The sequence below is a fragment of the Danio rerio genome, chromosome 18 (assembly GCF_049306965.1).
Source record: "Danio rerio strain Tuebingen ecotype United States chromosome 18, GRCz12tu, whole genome shotgun sequence".
Lineage (NCBI taxonomy): Eukaryota > Metazoa > Chordata > Actinopteri > Cypriniformes > Danionidae > Danio > Danio rerio.
Window position 1 is genome coordinate 34,952,145 of NC_133193.1, and position 22,707 is coordinate 34,974,851.

Genomic DNA, 22,707 nt, shown 5'->3' on the forward strand with positions numbered 1-22,707 from the left:
TTAATCTATTGCTTTGCCTGTTTTTGATATGCACGATGGCTTCTGCTAAGGCCAATTATTCAACCGATGATGCTTTTGATTTGTGGCGCAACCACGGGCGTAAATCCCGGGGGGAACATGTTCATTGTCCTCCTCACCAAATAAAATATATAAATATATATATATATATATATATATATATATATATATATATATATATAAACGCACTTTCTATTTTGAAAAATATATGTGTGTATACCTAAAATAATTGTCTAAGTAGAAAAAAAACGCATTTGTTATTTAAAATGCATTTAGAAAGAGTTCACCCCCACTTCATCATATTGGTTTGATCCACCTACTCCTCAAGTACACGCAGCCTGTCACACAGTCACAGACAGACAGACGCAGAAGTTTGGTGTGTGGCTACAGGTCAATGTTGAATTTGAGTAAGTATGGTGTATTAATCACATTAAATAAATCGATTCTCTTCAAAGTTAATGCAGAATCATTTATAAATTAGTTGCGGCAAAAATGCAGATTACAGATGTCCATGAATCTGCGGTTAAAATTACTCATGTAGTTAACGTATGCTTGTTTAGCTTGTTGCATACGTTAGTGGCGCACTGCAAAATATTACGCCAAAGTGCATTGTTTCATTTGTGACGACTTGGCATAATGTTAACTTTACATTAACGGCCACAATTAGCATATTGTTTATCTGTGGATTTGCTAAATGAGCACTGTGCTACGTCCAAACTAGCCCCACTGTATTTTTTGTATAATCAATTTCAGTTCTATTCTTAGGTGACTAAATTAATTTAAAATATAAAATGTCCTTGTTTTTATTGTTGTGATGATTTTTATGATAGTTTTTCATTCTTTATGTAAAGCACTTTGAATTAGCATTGTATATAAAATGTGCTACAGAATAAACTTGCATTGCAGTGACATGGACTAGATAAAATGATTGAGGTAAAGTTGGTTTTATATTCGCACCTTCATTCAGTGACAGCTCCATACATTGTTTACCATGGTACTTTGAATATTTGAACTGAAATTTCATGCAAGTTTGACTTCAAAACAACATTAATAATAATAATACATTTTATTTGTATAGCACTTTTCCTACATACATGGAACTCAAGGCACTTCACAAACAACAAACAAGCATTGTAAAATAAACCAAATACAAAATAATGTATATTAGACAATTAAAGCAAAATATATACTCAGATAAAAGCATACATGTACACACATATTTGCATACATCTACACAATCACACAAAATATTCTTTACATACATGCACACACACCGTACATGCATATGTACATAAACCTACACGATATAGATAAATTGCATAAACTTCACAAACTTATATTCATACGCAATTTTAAAAAGGTGCTTCTTAAGTTTTTTAAAAATAAATTCTGGGGGATTCTTTTACTTAATTTGGGAGACAATTCCAAGATTTTGCAGCATAGTGACTAAACGAAGTGCCGCCAGATCGCATCAGATTTACAAAGTGAAATTCTAAAAGTCGAGTGCTAGAAGAGCGTAGCAAACGGTTTGGATTATATTTTGATAAGCAGTCAGAAAAGTATGAAAGGTGTCATGTTGTGTAGTGCCTTATAAACTAATAAAAGAATCCTAAAATGTATTCTATTATTGCTGCTGTGGTATGTTCTTGTGTCTTCAATTTTAATAAATCTCTGGCTGCTGTATTTTGTATCAGTTGCAGCGTCTTTATAGAACCTTTAGGTAAACCAATATAATATTAACACTAACTGTAAACAATGCTTTAATGGTTGTTGGCTGCTAATATAATTTTACTATTTAGAATTTCCAATGAATACTCTTCTGAGGTTATATTATGAGAGACTGAATGTGCAAATAAAAAAGCAACTTTACCTCAATGATAAAATGACAGAAAAGGAAAATGGACATAAGATAATTTTTCAGTGCAGCAAAACTCCAAGTACAAAAAGTTCACATATTTAGCAATTTGGCTTTCAGAATGAGTGCTTATGAAAATACTAATGTCACATTATCAATCACAGGCAGAGGAGAAAGAACTGATTGAGGTACAGGCAGAGCAGGGTCAGTCAGATGTACAGTGTCAGGTAAGGGTGTTGTGCTTTATTGAAGGGATAATGACAATTTTTTTAGGGGTGAACAATTTTTTAAAATGTTTTCTGAGTTGTGGCTGTTTAGCAGATGAACCTCACAGGCTCACCAATTTACAATATGATCTCTCAATTTAACAAGTGTAATGTAAACCAGTTAGTTATTATGAGTATGGAAAACGTCTTTTCCTGCATTTATTCTGCTTCAGGAGTCAGTCTGTTGACTGTAAACAACACAACAAACAATGCAATAAATAGTTTTCAAGAAAAATTTGCTGTCATTGAACCTGAGAAAAACTTGGAAAATAACCAAAATGATGTAGTCTTCATGCTGTAATATGAACAATATAACCATTTTTAACTGCGGAGACATATAAGTACAATTCGGCTGTATTATTTGTGTCCCCTTCAAAAAATCTTTAAAAATTGCTCATAAGAAATATTATATTTATTGTCCCCCCTACTGTTAAATCAAATTAATGGCCATGGGCGCAGCATGAGGAAGCATCTGCAGGTATGTAAGCTAGCGTTTCTTTGTTTTATAAAAGCAAATGTTTTTGTCGTTATCGTGAGTGTACAGAAATAAAAACAGACCCTTTAATTTCTAATGATATATTATGATTTATAAAGTTATCGATTTGTGAATTTTATGGCACCAGCAGACTTCTCTGACCAAAGTGATGTTATCACATTACCAGTGTAGCTAGCTTAACTACATTTCTCAGTAGCGTCGCTAAAAAAATCAAATAGCTTTTCACAGTAGCGAAGCTATTTTATTAGTGAAGCAGCGCAGTAGTGTCCACACAAGCTACATTTACAGATCGCGGATCAATATTGTTTAAAATGTGTAACACCTGGTTTTATTGGATTTTTTTGTTTTTGCTGTTATGTACTATAATTTATTCCTGTTTGGTACAGCATATTATTTACAGTAAATAATTGAAATGAACAGTTCTGCCTCATATGATTCATTGGCAGTTTTATTGATCACTAAGATGTGATTGATTTGGATTTAAGTGGCTTCGATTTAAAAATTAAAATTTCAAAAATTAGATGTATTTTTTTATTGCAAATGCCACATAAATCACCTGCACAACTAACTAACATTGTGATTTTGTAACAACAGTAAACATGTTTTTGTGATAAGGTCTGGTTTTGTGGTGGCTCTACTTTAAATTTAAATAAATTAAATTAATTTTATTTAAGTGATGAAAGCTTTTGAGATTCTAACAGTAAACAGAGCTACTGTAAGCTCACTCCTGCTCTGTATAAATGCTTGAAAATTATTTAGTTGAAAATGTTTATTAGAAAATTAAAAGTAATCAAAAAGTAATCAAATGTAATTAGTTACTTTACTTTTATAAAGTAATCGAAAATTACTGTAACTTATTACATTTTAAATAGGGTAATTTGTAATCTGTAATCTATTACATTTCCAAAGTAACCTTCCCAACACTGTAGGTTACATATACATTGCTCAACATATACAAGGACACCCCTCACAAATCTCTCTTTTAAATTCATATTTTTAATAGGAAGCTAAGGCGAAGCGGTGGCGCAGTAGGTAGTGCTGTCGCCTCACAGCTAGTAGGTTGCTGGTTTAAGCCTGGGCTGGGTCAATTGGCATTTCTGTGTGGAGTTTGCATTTTCTCCCCATGTTCATGTGAGTTTCCTCCAGGTGCTCCGGTTTCTCCCACAGTACAAAGACATGTGGTACAGGTGAATTGGTCAAGGTCAAGGTAAAATTTATTGTCTCCCGTAGGAGAAATTTGTTTTAGAAAAAAAAGGTTCTGCTGTACATCGACACCAACAAGACAACATGTAACATACATACACATTAAAATCTAATCCTAAAATACCTCCTAATATAAATATGATTCCATAAAATCAGTAATTTTAATAAAATTTTTATAAAAAAAAATAAATAAAATAATTAAAGTACCATATGCCCCACTGCCCTCTGTTGTTCAAACCAATCCTGTTATCTTAGTCTTTGACCATCCTTCCTTGCTTGCTCGTTAATCAACTTAATTGAAAAAGGAACAAAAGAATGTTTAAATCTATTATGCTTGCACAACGGGACCCTATATCTTCTGCCAGAATTCATCAGCTCATATTCCACAGACAGCACATGTGAAGAATCAGATAAAATCTTGTTGGCTTGTTGGATTGTGCACAACTCAAAGATGTCTTTTAGTGAACCAAGTGTCTTAATTCCCATGATTTTTCCTGCCACTCTCATCAGGTTATTTACTTGGGTTTTCATTTTTACTGTCAGATTCCCAAACCAAACAATAATCCCATATCTTAAAATAGACTCTATTGTTGCTTTATAAAAAGTCATCATTATGCTGCTACTCACTCCAAATAATCTTAGTCTGCGTAAAAAGTGTAATCGCTGATGAATTCTTGCACAAAGACTTGACACCTGAGAGTGCCAATTAAGTTCGCTATCAATGTTCACTCCTAAATATTTATATGAATCAACCTGCTTAATGTCTTTATCATAAACCACAATAGAGCTCCTATCACTTACTGACCTGGGGTCTATGATGACCTCCTCCGTTTTCTTAACATTAATTTCCAAATTGTGGTCATCACACCAGCTGACAAACCATTCTACAGCCGCTCTGTATTCCATGATGCTGGCATCTTTTGTGAAAAGGTGCAATAGTACAGTGTCATCGGAAAATTTAAGAATATATTGGTTTGTCTGCTGCCTAACGCAGTCGTTTGTATAGAGGGTGAACAGAAAGGGTGAACTTACACACCCTTGTGGCGCCCCTGTACTACTTGTTGCTACACCAGATAACCCTGAATTAAATTTTACCTGCTGGGTCCTGTCTGTTAAAAAAGAATAAAACGATTTAATAACAAAAGGGTTCACTTGCATTTTTACCAGCTTTTCCAAAAGTTTATGTGGTTGAATTGAATTAAATGCTGAACTAAAATCGATAAAAAGTAACCTAGCATAAGCAACTGGGCTCTCTAGATGTTTTAAAGGGCACCTATTGTAAAAAATCTTCTTTTCAAGCTGTTTGGACAGATCTGTGTGTTGGTATAGTGTATAGACCATCATACTGGGGTGATATGAACACACCCAGTCCTTTTTTTTCAATTTAACTACAAAAAAAAGGGTCGGCCAATTGGAGCTGTTTTCAAATCGATCGCACCATTACGTAGGTGTGCGATTCCCCCCGCCCACCGAATTGATTGACAGCTGCGCGTATTAACATATCCTGCGTTTGCCGTTTCCGCCATTATCAGCGTGAACGTCGAAGCGATGCCACCGAGAGAACACCCTTGTGCTATTTTAGGATGTAAGGCTCAGCACAAGAGCCTTCACCGTCTTCCTGCAAATGAGCAACAGAGGCTTAAGTGGCTGAGTTTTATCTTTGAAGACAAGGTGCCTGAAAATGTACCAAAACTGTTGTATGTTTGCGCTAACCACTTTAGCGTAGACTGCCTCGAGAACGCGGGACAATACAACTCCGGATTCGCGAGTAAATTGTTTTTGAAAACCGGATCAGTTCCTACAATACGTGATCCTGTCTCACTTCAAGTAAGTATTACATTTTATGTACTTCTAGCCTTAGCATTCTAATTATGTTAAGCCGATGAATAGCATCTGCGGCTAAAGTAGCTTCGGATGTTTGTTTGCACGTGTTTACCTCTTATTGTGCTTTTCAAAAACAGTCTGAATACTCGAAGCTGCATATGGTAACGTTAGTGTGTACATGAAGGGGGTTTAGCCATTAGGAACAGAAACCGTAGAAAAATAGCAACATTGTAAAAAGCAGTACCACTGGCTTCAGCTAAAGTTTGTTGTTGTTAAATGTTTGTTGTACTGTAATCGTAAGCCGAAATGAATAGCATCTAAAAGTTAAAAGCCGCTAAAGTTGCTTCGGATGTTTGTTTGCACGTGTTCACTGCTATTATGCTTTTCTAAAACAATCTTAATAATCGAAGCTATAAGTGGTAGTAGTGTGTACAAGAAGGGCTTTTAGCCATTAGAAACAGAAACCATAGAAAAATATAAACATTGTAATAAAGCAGTAACCAGTACTGGCTACAGCTAAAGTTTGTTGTTTATGTGGGATGTTTGTTGTAATGTGTATACTGTAATGTTAAGCAGAAATAAATAGCATCTGCGGCTAAAGCTACTTTGGATGTTTGCGCGTTTACAGCTATTGTGCTTTTCTAAAACAGTCTAAATACTCGAATCTTTAAGTGGTAATGTGTACATAAAGGGGTTTTAGCCATCAGAAACAGAAACCGTAGAAAAAATTAAACATTTTTTTAATGTTTTGTATGTGGGATGTTTATTGTAATTTTTTTCACTGTACTTGCACGTGGTCTGCAGTTGTTTACAATAAGATCGGTATGTTTTAATCAAATAAAGGTCATTTTAAAACATGTATGTTTTCTTACAAAGGCCACGACGTCGACAAAGAGCAACAAGGTGGATGTTGCTTGCCAGACAGAAACTTTTCACACATCTTTACACAGTGTTGGCACCCAGTTGTCTTTTAGGACGCTTCAGGCTAAACGCAGGAGTACAAGTAAGTTAAAATTTCTCAGTTTATTTTAAGTTGCTGCATTAGAAACGTGTTTTATTATCTTTATAAACGTGCAATGAGATTAATCATAAAATTACACTATAGGTGTCCAGACAACAATATCCAGTTTTGAACTGACTGTGCCATCAGCGTCCTCTACTGCGTTTATGACTTCGACACCCCTCAAACCTTCACTAAAAAGACCTCGTCTGGAGCTGGAGGAGGAGGAGGAGGAGGAGGAAGAAGAAGAAGCCGAAGAGACTTTGACAGAGTCAAAAATTATAGCCCAAGACTCGGATGTGACATTTGACCCTGCAGAGGAATGCACATCTGCAACTGAACCAACAGACTTGTCGTGAGTTTATGCATTATGTAAATTATTTGAAAGATTGTGTATTGTCATCATAACATTCATCATAATTTTTTTTTATTATGTTAATGTGTATATTTATTTTTACAGAATCCAAGAATGCCCAGTTCATAACATTGCCAAGTTCATTGTCTATGAAACATGCCTCATGGAGCTCTTCAGTGACTGCCCAGTGTGTCAGAGGAGATGTGATGTAGTCACAAAGGCTTGGGACATTTCTGAGCGTACAGCAAGTCTGCCCACACTGCGAGTTTGTAAGAAAATGGAACAGTCAGCCAATTATTGGTAGTACTCCAGCTGGCAACCTGCATCTTTCTGCTGCAGTCTACTTGAGCGGTGCATCATTTTTTGTAGTTGAAAAGGTAATTATCTATCAAAATTTATCACATTTTTTTTAGAAACATAATATAAATTTTGTCACAGGGTGCATGCACATTGTACTAAAAATTCTCCTCTCTGTTGTCAGGTATTTGCTGCAATGAAGCTACACATTTTTAAATATAATTCATTTCGCCGTCATGCAAGACTTTGCATTGAACCTGCTATTGTCCACAAGTGGAGAAATTGGCAGAGTGAAATGCTAGAACAGCTCAGTCGAAGAGAGAATGTGATTGTTGGAGGAGATATGAGGGCTGACTCCCCAGGTATTTAGTCAAAAGATTTAATTTCTAATTCAATACAGTCTAATTAAAAAAATAAATATGAAATACATTACAATTATTCCAAAAATGTGTTTAGAATAATTATGTACGGTTTGTTCTTGAAGGTCACTCGGCCAAGTATGGGAGTTATACAATGATGGACCTTGCAACTAACACAGTGGTCGACCTACAGTTAGTCCAGGTAATACAGAAAAGTTTTATGTGAACTAGCATAATATTTTGGATTGAAAATGTTTGATTTATATATATATATATATATATATATATATATATATATATATATTTTTTTTTTTTTTTTTTAACCTTATTTAAAATTTTATAGAGTAATGAGGTGGGTGGCAGTTACCATATGGAAAAAGAAGGCCTAAAGAGAAGCCTTGACCTGTTGGATGCCCGCGGTGTTCGTCTGGAATGCATCATCACAGACCGACATCCTCAAATACAGAAATACCTCAGGGATCGAAATGTCACTCAGTTTTACGATGTGTGGCATATCGAGAAAGGTATGTAATTTAGCAGTTATTAATTTACTTAAGATTAAATTGCTATTTAAAGTTCTTACATGTTTATTATTATTTTTGTGTTGATGTCTTTTTTTCTTTAATTTCCAGGAATTTCCAAAAAACTGGACAAGATATGCCAGATAAAGGGGTGTGAGAAGTTGCGTAAATGGTTACGTAGCATCAAAAACCACATCTACTGGACTGCTGCATCATCCACAACAGGTCCTGAAAGAGTGGCAAAGTGGACCTCTATCTTAAACCATGTACAAGACAAACATGTACATGAAGACCCCAGTTTTCCGGCTTGTCTGCATCCGCAACGGATAAGCAGAGACAAGAACAAATGGCTGTCGGCTGGTAAGTTGTATACAGACAAATAAAATATTCTTTGCGATTAAAACTAATTCAAAATAGAGCTTGTTTCATTGTTCAGATTTGTTTTTGATTTCGACTCTAATACCTTAAATTTTTGCTTGTTTAGCAACGATGCCATTCTACAAGCTGGAGAAAGTTCTCGCTAACAAGAGAATATTGAAGGATGTGGCCAAGCTAAGTCCTCACCACCAGACGTCAACTGTTGAAGCTTTCCACAGCGTCATACTGCGGTTTGCACCCAAAAATGTGGTATTCCCTTTTCTGGGGATGCTATGCAGGTAAAGCCAATGATCAGAAATTAATATTTACAATACTATACAGTCTTGTCATGGTACGTCATTTACATTTTTCTTTTTGTTAGGTTGTACTTGGCTGCACTGCATTACAATGAAAATGCCGGGCGTCCCCAGGCCACATCAGCAACTGGTAAACCTATTTACAAGCTTGCCTTTCCAAAGGCAAAGAAAGGAGAGTATAGGGTCCGAGAAGTGAAGACACAGCAAACTTTCGGTATGTATATAAATGTTTATAGTATTATTAATAATTCAATAAATAAAAAAAATAATTGCACTTTACATTCACAATGAAAACTCACTACTCAAAATACAAAATTAAGTTACTAAAGAGATAACTGTTATATTGCACAGGTTATGTAGAAGAGCTGCTGGACCTCATCTTCAACCAAGTGTTTGTGGACCCATCACCCTATGTTGATGAAGTGTTGGGAATTCACATACCACCTGCTCTATCATCAGCCTACGATCGACCTGAGATGGAGGAGGCTATCTCCAGCAGGGTGACCCGCTTCAATCAATAGCTATCCTAAAACCCACATAGCTGCCCTGCTCTTCAGGAAACTGTCTTCGAATCTTCAGCACCACACAGGCAGGAATCACAACACGGACTCTCCGCCCGAGGAAACCCCAACACCAGCTCACAAAGCTCCGATAAGCCAAAAAGCGGCACTGTCTAACAGAGACATAATAATAAAACATTGTTTTAGAAATTGCACTACAATTTGAACTTGGGAGTTATCACATATACATTTTTATTTTTTATAAAATAACTAGCTTTAACAATTTCAGAAGTCATATTTTGTTTATTCAACTGCCAATGTATATTTGATATGTTTGTATGTGTTTGTAGATATACTGTACTTTCTAATGTTCATGGACAATTGTATTTCATTCAACAAAGTGACAACTTGGAGTTTATATTTTATATTTGCACAAGGATACATTTTATATTTGCCATCACATTTTAATTTATACTTCAATATAAAGTTTTTATATGACTCAGGAATTGAAGCATCTTTTCTGAAGGGTTGATGTTTCTATGCCATACTGATTTTTATATATTTTAAGAGTTTATATATTAATGTTTAGTGAATTTAAAATTATTTTTCAATAAAAAGTACATGCATTACTCAGCCTTTTATGAAGTCATTCAAATTGTCATCTCAGAAATAGCAGCAATAAAAAACGGTACGTATTTCATTTTTATTGACATTGAGGTAAAGTTGGTTTTATATTCAGATATTCGGACATTCTCCTTAATAGTATCATTTCAGTAAAGTATTCTTTGCAAATTCAAAATAGGGAAATCGTATTAGCAGCAAATGACAAAGTACAACATTGTTTACAGTCAAGTAGATAGTTTTAATGTTGTTTACAAGTCATACTTGCATGCTAAATACGATCGAATGTTTAAACTATCATGATAAACAATACAGGGACTTCTGAATGTGCGGATATAAAACCAACTTTATCGCTATTGTATTGACTACACAGCGTTAATGTGCTTAAAAAGAAAGCGAGCATGCAGATCATGAACAAGGTAACCTGCTATTATTTCTATTTATTTAAACTCACTTTTGCACTCCACGAAGTCGCAGGGGACCATAGTCTGCTTTGTATATATTCGATGCATTTTGCAAGGAATAAATATTGAAGCAAACGGGATCCATTCCTGGATGCTCCGTCATGCACGAGGGTTGCATTTCCAGTTGATCCATTCGTCTTCTAACCTTATTACACGACACAGTTATGCTGTTTATTATCTCATTCGATGTCTTTTGAGCAGCAACGTTAACATAAACTGGAAATTTACCTGCGGTATCTCCCTGCAGCATACATTTTCAGCCTCAGTTGGCATTTTTTCACAATTGCCACACAAGCACCTGCCAATATTTGTCAACGTCAATATTCATGAATTACGAATAAATCATACCAATGCAAAATTTATCTCTGTGGATATCTTTATGTCTTGTCTGTGTTTGACGTAACGCATGACGTTCGCGAACTTTATCAAACAAATTACGGATGGCGCATGCATAGTTACATAGCGGCTGTAAAAGTATTCAAAAACATAAAATATTTTGTATGTACCACTCTGACACATTCTGGCACATTCGGATTATAGATTCCTCAACAGTCGACTCTGCTTGATCTGTGTCCGAGTCTGGGTCATATATGTAGGGTTGAATTGTGTTCCTCTCACTCATGATGACTCTTACTGTCTGCCTCTGTGATACGGTGCACAAAGCAGACGCGCTCTTGGCTCCGCCCCCTTGTTACGTTGGGCGGGCAGTCGAAACTCATTATCATGTTAAACAACACACCCCAAAACAGCAACCCGTGTACACGCCTCTAAATTTACACTTTTTAACACAGCATAATAACCATATCTGAATTGCGTTTTGATCTGAACCTATATTGGCACACTCAGAAGAACCATAATATTAGTATTAAATCTCAAAAAAGGGCTAAAATATGTGCCCTTTAAAACAAGATGTGTTAATGTGGAAATTGCATCAATAGTGCCACGGTTACTTTTGTATGCAAATTGATACTGGTCTAAGTACGGCTCAACTTCCTTGCGCAATTCTTTTATTATAATCTTCTCAAATGATTTCATGACATTTGATGTTAGGGCCACTGGCCTATAATCATTATTGTCTTGTGGACAAGGCTTTTTTGGGATTGGAATTATCACAGATTTTTTCCAGAGCTTTGGTACTGTATGTGTATCCACTGAGAGTTGAAACAGGCGATGCCAGGCTGGTGTAAGCTCCTCAGCAAATGTTTTTAGAAGAAAGCATGTAATACCATCAGGTCCCATTGCCTTACTAGAACATAAAGATTTAAAAACCTTAGTCACGTCTCCTTGATGTATTAACCTCCTTTTTTCAGCCATGTTGCAATTTACTTCCCCTAAAATTTCTTCACATTTTTTAAAATTATCTGTCTCAAATCTCATATAGAAATCATTCAATTCATTTGCCTTAACAGATTCGTTACAGGCGAATAATGCCTTTCTTTTTGGTGTCATATTTGTCATTCTCCGAATTGAGTTCCATAATTCTTTTGTATTGGACTTTAACAAATGTTGTTCAGTCTGTTCTTTATATTTTATCCTTGCACTCCTTAGTTCCCGATTAAGGTCTTTTTGTGCTGCTCTAAGCCCCACGGTATCACCTGCCCTAAAGGCCAATTTCTTCCTTTTAATACAGCTTTTAATTCCCCCTGTTATGTATGGTTTGCTGTTCGGATAACACTTAATGGTTCTCTGTGGAATGATAGAATCCACACAGAAAGAAATATATGCTGTGATAGTTTCTGTAACAGTATCTATATTTGCATCCTGATAAAACATGTCCCAGTCTGTGCAGAGGAAACATCCCTTTAGCTCCTCAATACTTTCATTTGACCATGTCTTCATGACCTTAGTCGTTGGTTTACTTGTTTTGAACACAGACCGATAAGTAGGAAGGAGATGGATAACGTTATGGTCCGAGTTACCAAGGGGGGGTCTGGCTTTGGCAACATAAGCATCATTAATATTGCCATAACACTTGTCAAGAATATTCTTTTTCCTTGTTCCACACTTAACATATTGAAAAAAACCTGGTAAGGATTTTTCCAGTCCACACTGATTAAAATCACCAAGAATCAAAAAGGGTGCATCAGGTTTGTTTTGTAAGTGCTTATGAACACAGTCAGCTATTTGGTTTGCAGCTCTGATAGCATTCCCACTAGGTGGGATATAAACTGCACAAATAAATATGTTAGTAAATTCCCTTGGCAAATAGAACGGACGTAATGTGACGCACAAAAGTTCCAGGTCAGGGTTGCAGATGCTTTCTCTTACCGCAAAATTTCGACACCAACGATCGTTGATATAGACACAGACCCCTCCCCCTCTTGTCTTAGCGGAGTTCTCGTCTCTGTCCAAGCGAATATGGGAAAAACCGTCGACTTGTATTAAGCTTTCCGGTACTTCATTACACAACCATGTTTCAGTGAAAACCATGAGACCAGACTCACGGTACTCGAAGCAAGCTCCCGCTTGCGTGCGAAGTTCATCCAGTTTGTTCTTCAGTGAGCGTGGATTACAAAGAATCACTGGCGGCAAAGGAAGTTTAGAAGCTCTCCGGACCCGCTGTCTGACGCCGCCTCTCCCGCCTCGCTTCCTGATCCGACCCGAAACGCGCCTCGGCTGCCTCAGTAGTTCCTCAGGTAAATCCATCTCAAATCTGGTGGGTGACAGTCCTCCGCAACTCCGCAAATCCAAAAGCTCCGTTCTGCTATATCGCTGAATTTTGTCCAAAACTCCTTGCGCCACACAGCTAGTCAGAATTAGCCATGACACGACAAGCAGTTTTTTGTTTATCAATTCACTCGAATCACTCCTATACGACCAGCAGTTTCCATCTCTGCCTCCGCGCAGGAGTTTAATTGTCCAATATATGAATAAAAAACTAAAAACCAACATATCTGACAGGTACAACAAAGACAAACAAGTAAAGTACAGCAAGCACCCCTTTCCACGTCGCCAGCAGAGCAGCGCCATCTTGGATTTTAAAAAGAATTGGGTAAGCTTAATTGTCTATAGTGTGTGTGTGTGTGTGTGTGTGTGTGTGTGTGTGTGTGTGTGTGTGTGTGTGTGTGTGAATGGATCTTTCCTAATGATGGGTTGCAACTGGAAGGGCATCCACTGCGTAAAAACGTGCTGGATAAGTTGGTGGGTCATTTCGCTGTGGTGACCCCAGATTAATAAAGGGACTAAGCCGAAAGAAAATGAATGAATGAATAATAGGAAGCTATTATTGCTAGTATATTTGTGCATATAGATTAGATTAGTCAGTACTTAAGCCGAATCTGAAGCTCATCTAACAATATAACTTACGATAAATGTCCAAAAACTAGTAGACCTAAATTTATATGTTATAAAAAATATTAAATACAATTTAAAAAAAAAAAAAGGAAAAATTTTTATTTATTTATTTATTTAAAATTTTTAAACAGGAAAAGATTAAAAGATATTTGGGCCTGACTCAGCATGAATGCTGTTTTTCAGCAGGTTCCTGCTCTGCAGAACATAAAAACAGACAAACATCTCATCCATCAACACAGTACAAACAATCACCAAACATTTAAGCTAAAGAAAAAAAAGCAGGCTACTATCTCAGTGGCTACAGCGATAGTTGACCATCAGATGACGATCATGGGATTTCTTAAAAAGTCTCAGTGTTGGTATTGTTTTGAGATGTTGTGGGATCTCATTCCAGACTCTTGTGAATACATAAAAGAAAGATCTCTGTCCATAACAGTTTTTAAAAGCCGGTACTGGCAAACATCCATTTGTTACAGATCTGGTGGAACGATCAGTCCTTGAGTTGAGTTTAGGTACCAATGCACAAAGGGCTGCTGAGGTAGAGCTATTTAAAATTTGATAGTACAGTTTGATGCCTGTGTTCATAATGTAGTTTTGAAATGTTAAAGCTTTAGAAAGTGATAGAGCAAAACAGTGATGTGTCCATCCAGAAAGTCTGTTGTATATCTTATAGGCCCTATTGTATAGTCTAGCTATTGGCTCCAAGATATCATTTGTTGTGAGAGACCAAATAGGCAGACAGTAAGACAAGGTAGACAAGATTATGGCATGCAGATAAGTTTCTGAAACAGAAAAAGACAAATTTGTCCTAATTTTGCCATAAACAAATAGCTTTTGTTTCAGCTTTTTATAAACATTTTGAACATGGTTACAATAAGTGAGGTGAGAGTCCAGACTGATTCCCAAATATTGATATGTGGATACAATGGATAGTTTTTGATTTGAGAAAGTGAGGGGATAAGATATGGATATTTTTTTCCTAGGTGAATAAAAGTACATACACTCTGTTTTCTTAACATTAATAGTCAAATGATTGTCTTGCAGCCACTCATGTAAATGCTGAAGATCTGTATTTAATTTATTGTTAATTGTGTCTGTACTTGATCCAGACACAAAAAGTACAGTGTCATCTGCATACAATAAAGAATCTGAATGTTTAATTACCTGAGGGAGGTCATTGATATACATCAGGAAAAGTAAAGGTCCCAAAATACTTCCCTGAGGAACCCCCATAGAATAACCTAATGCCTGGGAAATTGTTGTACCAATTTTAACAACCTGAGATCTATTGGATAAATATGATGAAAACATATCTATTGCAAAAGAAGAGAGATTAAATGAGATCAATTTGTTTAAAAGAATATTATGATTAACTGTATCAAAGGCCTTTCTAAAGTCTATGTATACAGCTCCAGTGACATGTCCTTTATTTAGTGCCATACGTATATGTTCAGTAAATAAAAGCAATGCTGACATGGTTGAGCGCAATTTTCTAAACCCATGCTGGCTATCACTAAGCAACTTATTGTCTCTTGTTAAAAGACAATAAGTCAACTCTTGTTAAAATCAAGAGAAGCAAAAAAAATAATAATTTAAAAGTTGGTTGAAATTTTGTAGGTTGTAATTTTTTTGCAATGTTTTGCTTAAATTTAATAATATCTTTTTAATTGCTGAATATGTTTGGTGACTAAAATACTATTTTAATAAATATATCTGTTTAATAAATCTGTTATGTTAAATTGTGCCAAAATACATTGCTTATATTTGCTGAGAAATAAAAAAATATATATTTTAAAAATGGGGTGTACTCAATTATGCTGAGCACTGTACATAATAAATGTACTCTCTGCATCAATACATAAAAATCCACAAAATAAAGAATAGGCAGACATAAATGAGCTTTTGCATTTAGCACATGCAAAGCTAGCTGCTATCTTGTGGTCTGTGTAAACATTTTTGAAATGTGCTTGTTTTGACAAGACTTGTAGTATACTGTCCTCCCTTCCTCATTTGCCTCTTAGAAGTTTGACAGCAAGTTAAACTCCGTCCATTATAAGTCCAGAGATGCAAGCTTTATATAATTCAGCTTTTATTGCTGCTCAGATAAACTTTATAATTGACCAGAGTGAAACTAAAAAGGAAAAAGATAACAATTCTTAGTAATAACTAAAACGCATCTAATACACAAATTAAAATAGGCCTTAACAATGGTGATAATTTGACACACACATTTGTATTTCTGCTTTAGATTTCTATGTATTTTATGCATTTGTGACTAGCATTGAAAGTCCTAAGGCACAAGCTATGCATACAAAAAACATCTGGTCTACTTTACACATGTCAGAAATATACATATCATCCAAATTAAATTTAAACAAAACTTACAGCTATTGCACTTCAAACTCTTTACAGCAAGAAAATGATGAGGATTACCCACATCTGGCAGTCACACACTTGCCATGCAGCATGCACTAAATTCCAGGGGTTTCATTACCACGCGTAAAATGGGCGTGGCTTGGTCAGTGTTTGGGAAACGCCCCCTTAAAGAAAAAAATACAATACTGAGAGGTCACCGATCATGCGCAGTACATGTTTTTTAGCGCGGTCATTTCAAACAGAATGATTATGGATACAGAACTTACCGCGGTGGATAACAAAGGAAAAAAACAATCATACAGCTTTTTTTTTTTTTATAATATTATATTTTAAAGATTTTATCAGCAAAAACAGCTGACCTCGTTTTACTCTGTTTTACTGTCTCTGGGCTTTTGTACTTCCATGGTAAACCAAATAATAATGGTTGTGGTAAGATTAACCGTGTTTTTGTAGTTTAAAATATGGTATTCAGTCATGTTTAAACAAATAAATACCACATTTTTCTGTAATAAACCGTGGATAATTTTTCTTTCTCAATCTTAGTTAATTAACATAACTCATATTTATTTTCTATTTTTATTTAAAGTCATCATACACAAAACCCCTGGAATCAGGACAGGTATCTGACGTTACTGTATATAAAAGTGATCATACATGAAACCCCTGAGATCAGGACAGGTATCTGATGTTACTGTATATAAAAGTGATCATACATAAACCCCTGGGATCAGGACAGGTAATTGATGTTACTGTATATAAAAGTGATCATACATGAAACTCCTGAGATCAGGACAGGTATTTGATGTTACTGTATATAAAAGTGATCATACATGAAACCCCTGGGATCAGGACAGGTATCTGATGTTAATGTATATAAAAGTGATCATACATGAAACCCCTGAGATCAGGACAGGTATTTGATGTTACTGTATATAAAAGTGATCATACATGAAACTCCTGAGATCAGGACAGGTATTTGATGTTACTGTATATAAAAGTGATCATACATGAAACCCCTGAGATCAGGACAGGTATCTGATGTTAATGTATATAATATGTAACCCAGGTAAATTAAACATTATTCCAAGTGTCAAATACTGGATTTTTGTTTTGTTTATTTTAGGGATTTTATGTATTTTTTCTGTTTTAAATAAAGTTGTATACATTTTGTATAGTTTAGGTGAAATGTACATAACAAACATGTGCTTCTCTTGCCTCCATCTAACTTGATGGTTAACCTGTGACATACTCCAATTTGATTGGCTGAAAGACATGCCTGAGTGACAGGACTGGGGAGAGAGAGAGGCGGGGTTTTCAGAGTGAAAGCGAAAGGAATGGAGAGAGCTGAAAGAAACGTGCAGAGTGTTTCACGCTGTTTCCTTGGCTATTTTTTGTTTAAAATTTAGCTTTCTTTTCACCAGACTGTCGAGAACATAACTACGTGCGGTTATTGAGACAACTTGATCAGTTTGATGTGAACTGCAGAGATCGGACATCGCTGGGGGATGACGAGAGATTAACGAATGCTGAGGATTTCAATGCTAGATACTACCATCTAAATAAACATTAGTCTCAAGGCGATCGTTGTTCCTGCTGACTGCGCTGGACGAGTTTGCACCTGTTGTGTCATCTGCTCGAGTCGTCGGCGTCGCGTGAGTCAACTGGATCAAGCAGAAGGATCGGTTCGGATTTGTGAGTACATTGTGTTTGCTCGTTAGAGTGAAGGGGCATTTGATTCTTGCCACAACGCTCCCAAGCAACGTACAGGCCTGCAACGAGGGGGTGTTTGTTTTGTTTATTTACATTTTTCCTTTTTTTTTCTACACACATATTAAGTCTGGGCCCAGTGAACAATAATTTTCTTAATTGAATGCTGTGTGATATTGAATATAGGGAATTAACCATTTGCCTGTGACTGTTCAGTATTAAGGTCTTTATTGGTGAACATTTTGCACTTTTATTAGTGCATTTAAATGGTTCTGGGTCGTTTCTGTTGTAAGGACAACTATTTATTATTGTTTTAGGACTTTCTGCAAAGCTATTTTGTTTATACTCTTAAATAGTTAGTTATCTTCAGTCTGATATTTCAGAAACAAATTATATCACTATAAAGTGACTTTTATATTGAAATAAGACAGACCCATATATTTTTGAAGAAATTTATTTTGTTTTATTATTTTTGAATTCTTGTCATTTTATATGAGAGACATTTATAACTACTGGCAGTGATTTTGCTATTTATTGAATTTTTATTCCATTTTATTGTTTTCTTTCAACATATGTTCAGTTAAACAATATATTACAATTGGCTTAAAGGAGAATTAAAGGATCTGTTTTACTAAATTTCATTTTTTGTCATTTTTTAATTGCAAATTTATACAGTTATTTTGGGAACCCAGAGCCCTCTTCTTGTGTCAAGTGAAGAGAGTGCTACATAAAAAATGGAGGCACCGCTGGGATTCTTTTTTTTCCCCCTTTAGCCAGGTGTAAATATATACATACTTTTTTTAGGAGTGTATTGAGTAGAACAGTTGGCAGTATGGATATTCAACCAGAGGATTTGATTACTGAGTTCATTGAATGGTGTAGTGAGTTAAAGATTGACCCATCTCATGTTTTAGTTCTCAGGGATGTTCCAAAGGGCACTGAAGTAGCAGATGTTGAACGGGCAGTCGAGACAGTAAAAGCATTTGGGAGGGTCCGTGTAAGGGCTGAAAAATTTCACTCAGAACTGAAATCTAATTTATTGTTGTGTGAGTGCAGTCAGCTTTTAGATCCTGAGCATACCCCTCCAGAGATAATACCTCCAGGTGAGGAAGGGCCCTGGAAGATTGTTTTACTTACCCCTTCGGTGAGTACATCTCAGTCATTTTTGTCCAAACTCCAGACCTTAATACAAGAGGAAGGAAAAACGATGGCTGATGTTGAGGCCCTTTTTCCTAAAGAGCCTTTAGAAAGCAGTTCTCCTGATAGCATCATCAGGGCAGTGGGAGATTTGTTAGAAAAAACAATGAAGCCAAACAGTGAAATTAATGCATTTAGACGCTTGCGGATCTTTTCTGGTATGGTTCCTACCCCCCTGGGGAAGAGAGTTTAGAGCATTGGTTGGCACAGGCTTACTTGATGGTTGAAGAATGTAACTGTTCAAATCGGGAGAAACGGACCAGAATAGTTGAAAGCTTGAGAGGACCTGCTTTGGATATAATACAGGCGGTGAGGTTAAATAACAAGGATGCAAATGCTTTAGTGTATCTAGAAGCTTTAGAGAACACATTTGGCACCTCTGAGTCTGGAGAGGACCTATATTTTGCCTTTTGGGCTATGCACCAACAGAAAGGTGAAAAACTTTCAGATTTTGTACAGAGGTTAGATCGAGCTCTCAGAAAAGTTGTAAAGAGAGGAGGTGTGTCTTATCAACGCATGGACCAGGTTAGACTTGAACAGCTTGTGCGAGGCTCATCTGAGTCTGACTTGATTCTAGTACACCTCCGTCTGCGAGAAAGAAAAGAGACACCTCCCACCTTTTTGCAGTTATTAAATGAGATAAGAGAGGAGGAAGAGTATGACGCTTCCCGCCGTAAATTAAATCTTGAAGTGAGACAGGTTCAGACTAGAGAGAAAAAAATGCAACCCACTGAAATGCAGGAGTTAAAAGCAGATGTAAAAGCTTTGCACTCTCAGTTTGGGGAGTTGACTAAAAAACGAGAAATAGGAAATGAGCAAATGGATGGAGCTCTAAAGAGGTTTAGTACAGTGCAGGGCAGTGAGGTTGAAGCTTTACGGAAACAGGTGCTCCAACTTCAAGAACAAGTCAAAGTATTGACAGTCTCACATGCTACTTCCTCATCGAAAGAAGGGAGAAAACTAGAGAGTAAAACCCATTCCAGTCAAAGTCGCAGGTCTCAGTCATCAGACAATTTGTCTGAATTTTTTTGTTATCGATGCGGTGAAGATGGTCATTTTGCCAACAAGTGTACATCTCCTGAAGATTTAACAAAAGTCATTCAGAAACTTATCCGTGCACTTCGTAAAAGCAAAGGTGACAAAGAATCAGAAAGAAAAGCTTCTGCTTCGATGGCAAACTATTCTGTTAGACGAGGAGCAGTAGACTCTTGTTCACCTAACTCCATTCCAGAAGGGTTAGTTGGTCCGTCTACTTTCATTGATGTGGCTATTGAGGGGCAGTTATGCAAAGCCCTCCTGGACAGCGGTTCACGTGTCACAATTTTGTTTGAGAGCTGGTATAAGAAAAACATTCCTCACATTCAGATACAGCCACTTACAAACCTTGCTATATGGGGTCTTAGTGATTCCAATTATCCTTATAGAGGGTTTGTGTCTGTGGGTGTTGCATTCTTCACCCCTGAGGGAGAAGAAAAAGAAAAACTTGCACTTTTGGCTTTGGTATGCCCAGATCCAAAGAGTCCTGACCCGGTGTCAGTGATTCTTGGTACCAATACCCCTAAATTTCAAGCTTTGCTGGCTCAGTGTGAAGAGTTAGACAATGATGGTGTGGTTCGATCTCTAAGAATCTTACCTTATGAGTTGGAGACTTGTGAACAGATTTTGCCATCGGGTTCCTTAGCTAAGGATGACACAGTAGGACATGTGATGTGGTTAGGTCCTGGCCCATTATCCATCCCCCCTCGTAGCACTGGCTATGCTGTTTGTCAGGTAAAACAAGTCCAGTCATTGGGCAAAGAAATTCTAGTAGTGGAGAATATGGAAGATAAAAAGCTTCCTGCTGGTGTGCTGGTCCCTTCTCTGGTCATGACGCCCTCCAACTTGGATGTGAAAAACTTTTTACTACCGTTGCACAATGACTCCCAAAAAGAAACTGCCATCCCAGTGGGTACGCCTCTCGCTCAGGTGTATACAGTGGATGTAGCTACAGTGCCACTGACATCAAAATTTCCGCAGACATTTGTAGATCCTCTTATGTTTAATTTTAGAGACTCCCCCATCCCAGAACCATGGAAGGCACGCTTGATAAAAAAAAATGTCAGAGAGAGCCAGTGTTTTCTCAGTGGATGAATGGGATGTGGGGTTAGCTAAGAATGTAGAACATCACATAAGACTTAGTGACTCTAAGCCTTTCCGAGAGCGGTCTAGGCGTATTGCGCCTGCTGACATTGACGATGTTCGTCTTCACCTGCAAGAGCTTTTAGTGGCAGGCATAATTAAAGAATCCCGTAGCCCTTATGCTTCGCCAATTGTCATTGTCCGAAAGAAAAATGGTCGGGTTCGTATGTGTATTGATTATCGTACGTTAAACTCCAGAACCATTCCAGATCAATACACAATGCCCCGCATCGATGATGTTCTTGATTGTCTGTCAGGAAGCAAATGGTTTACGGTTCTTGATCTGAGGAGTGGATATTATCAAATTGCTATGTCAGAGGCTGATAAGGAAAAAACCGCATTTATTTGTCCACTTGGCTTTTTCCAGTTTAAGCGTATGCCGCAGGGTGTATCTGGAGCCCCTGCGACATTTCAGCGATTAATGGAGGCCACAGTAGGAGATATGAACTTGTTGCAGTGTCTTGTGTATCTGGACGACCTCATTGTGTTTGGGAGAACACTTGAGGAGCATGAAGAGCGCCTTCTCAAAGTGTTGGGGAGACTGGAGGAGAGTGGTCTTAAATTATCACTTGAGAAGTGTCAGTTTTGTCAGGCACGAGTAAAATATTTGGGTCACATTGTGTCGGCTGAAGGGATTTCGACTGATCCTGAGAAGGACAGGGCAGTTTTGAATTGGCCAAAACCTACTGATCTCAAGTCTTTGCGATCATTTCTTGGTTTCTGCGGGTATTATCGCCGCTTCATTGCCAACTACTCCTCTATTGTTAGACCCTTGACTGAGTTAACAAAAGGTTACCCTCCTGCCCAAAAGAAAGGGAAAATTGATGTTCTTGGAAAGAATTCTTATTTCAGGGAGTCAGATTCTTTTGGTGAGCGTTGGGATCACACTTGTGATGAATCTTTCACTAGGATCATACACTGTCTTACAAATGCTCCAGTGTTAGCATTTGCAGACCCAAGCAAACCATATGTGCTGCATGTAGATGCAAGTTTGAATGGTTTGGGAGCAGTGCTTAACCAGGAATATCCGGAGGGATTGCGTCCTGTTGCATTTGCGAGCCGGAAGTTGAGTCGGTCTGAGCAAAATTATCCCATTCATCAACTTGAGTTTCTTGCCTTGAAATGGGCCATAGTAGACAAGTTTCATGATTATCTATATGGCGCCAAATTTACAGTGAGAACCGATAATAATCCCCTCACGTACGTGTTGACCTCAGCAAAACTCAATGCTACTGGCCACAGGTGGTTAGCCGCTTTGAGTACCTATGACTTCAATGTTCAGTATAAACCTGGCAAGAACAATGTTGATGCAGACTTGTTATCTAGGAATGCACAAGAACTTCAGGAAGAATGGGAAAATATACCATCCTCTGGTATAAAGGCCCTTTGTCATCAGGTTAGTGTGGTCAAGGCTGATGATCCCCCCAGGTTTATTGATCAGTTGGGTGCGCCTCCTGATGCGATCCCTGATGTTTTTTCTTTTGCCTCTCATCTTGAAATCG

The 22,707-nt window shown here is 37.0% G+C and overlaps 2 protein-coding genes and 1 long non-coding RNA gene across 3 annotated transcripts in view; 2 read left to right on the forward strand and 1 right to left on the reverse strand.

Moving 5' to 3' along the window:
- The window catches only part of LOC100332501 (sterile alpha motif domain-containing protein 3), a 191,790-nt gene that overhangs the window by 63,552 nt on the left and 105,531 nt on the right, over nt 1–22,707 (forward strand). The window lies entirely within an intron of this gene.
- On the forward strand, nt 5,363–9,997 carry LOC570184 (uncharacterized). The gene is made up of 11 exons (XM_073929811.1): nt 5,363–5,665; nt 6,539–6,665; nt 6,768–7,017; nt 7,123–7,394; nt 7,499–7,676; nt 7,799–7,875; nt 8,017–8,197; nt 8,306–8,554; nt 8,679–8,850; nt 8,934–9,082; nt 9,220–9,997. Exons 5-11 carry the CDS (start codon nt 7,511–7,513, stop codon nt 9,387–9,389), a joined length of 1,164 nt encoding a protein of 387 aa, XP_073785912.1. The 5' UTR covers nt 5,363–5,665; nt 6,539–6,665; nt 6,768–7,017; nt 7,123–7,394; nt 7,499–7,510; the 3' UTR covers nt 9,390–9,997.
- Nucleotides 9,084–10,754, reverse strand: LOC141378716 (uncharacterized). Its single transcript, XR_012393952.1, has 3 exons — nt 10,682–10,754; nt 10,444–10,598; nt 9,084–9,541 (listed from the first exon to the last, which is right to left on the reverse strand). It is a non-coding gene; the product is annotated as an uncharacterized lncRNA (long non-coding RNA).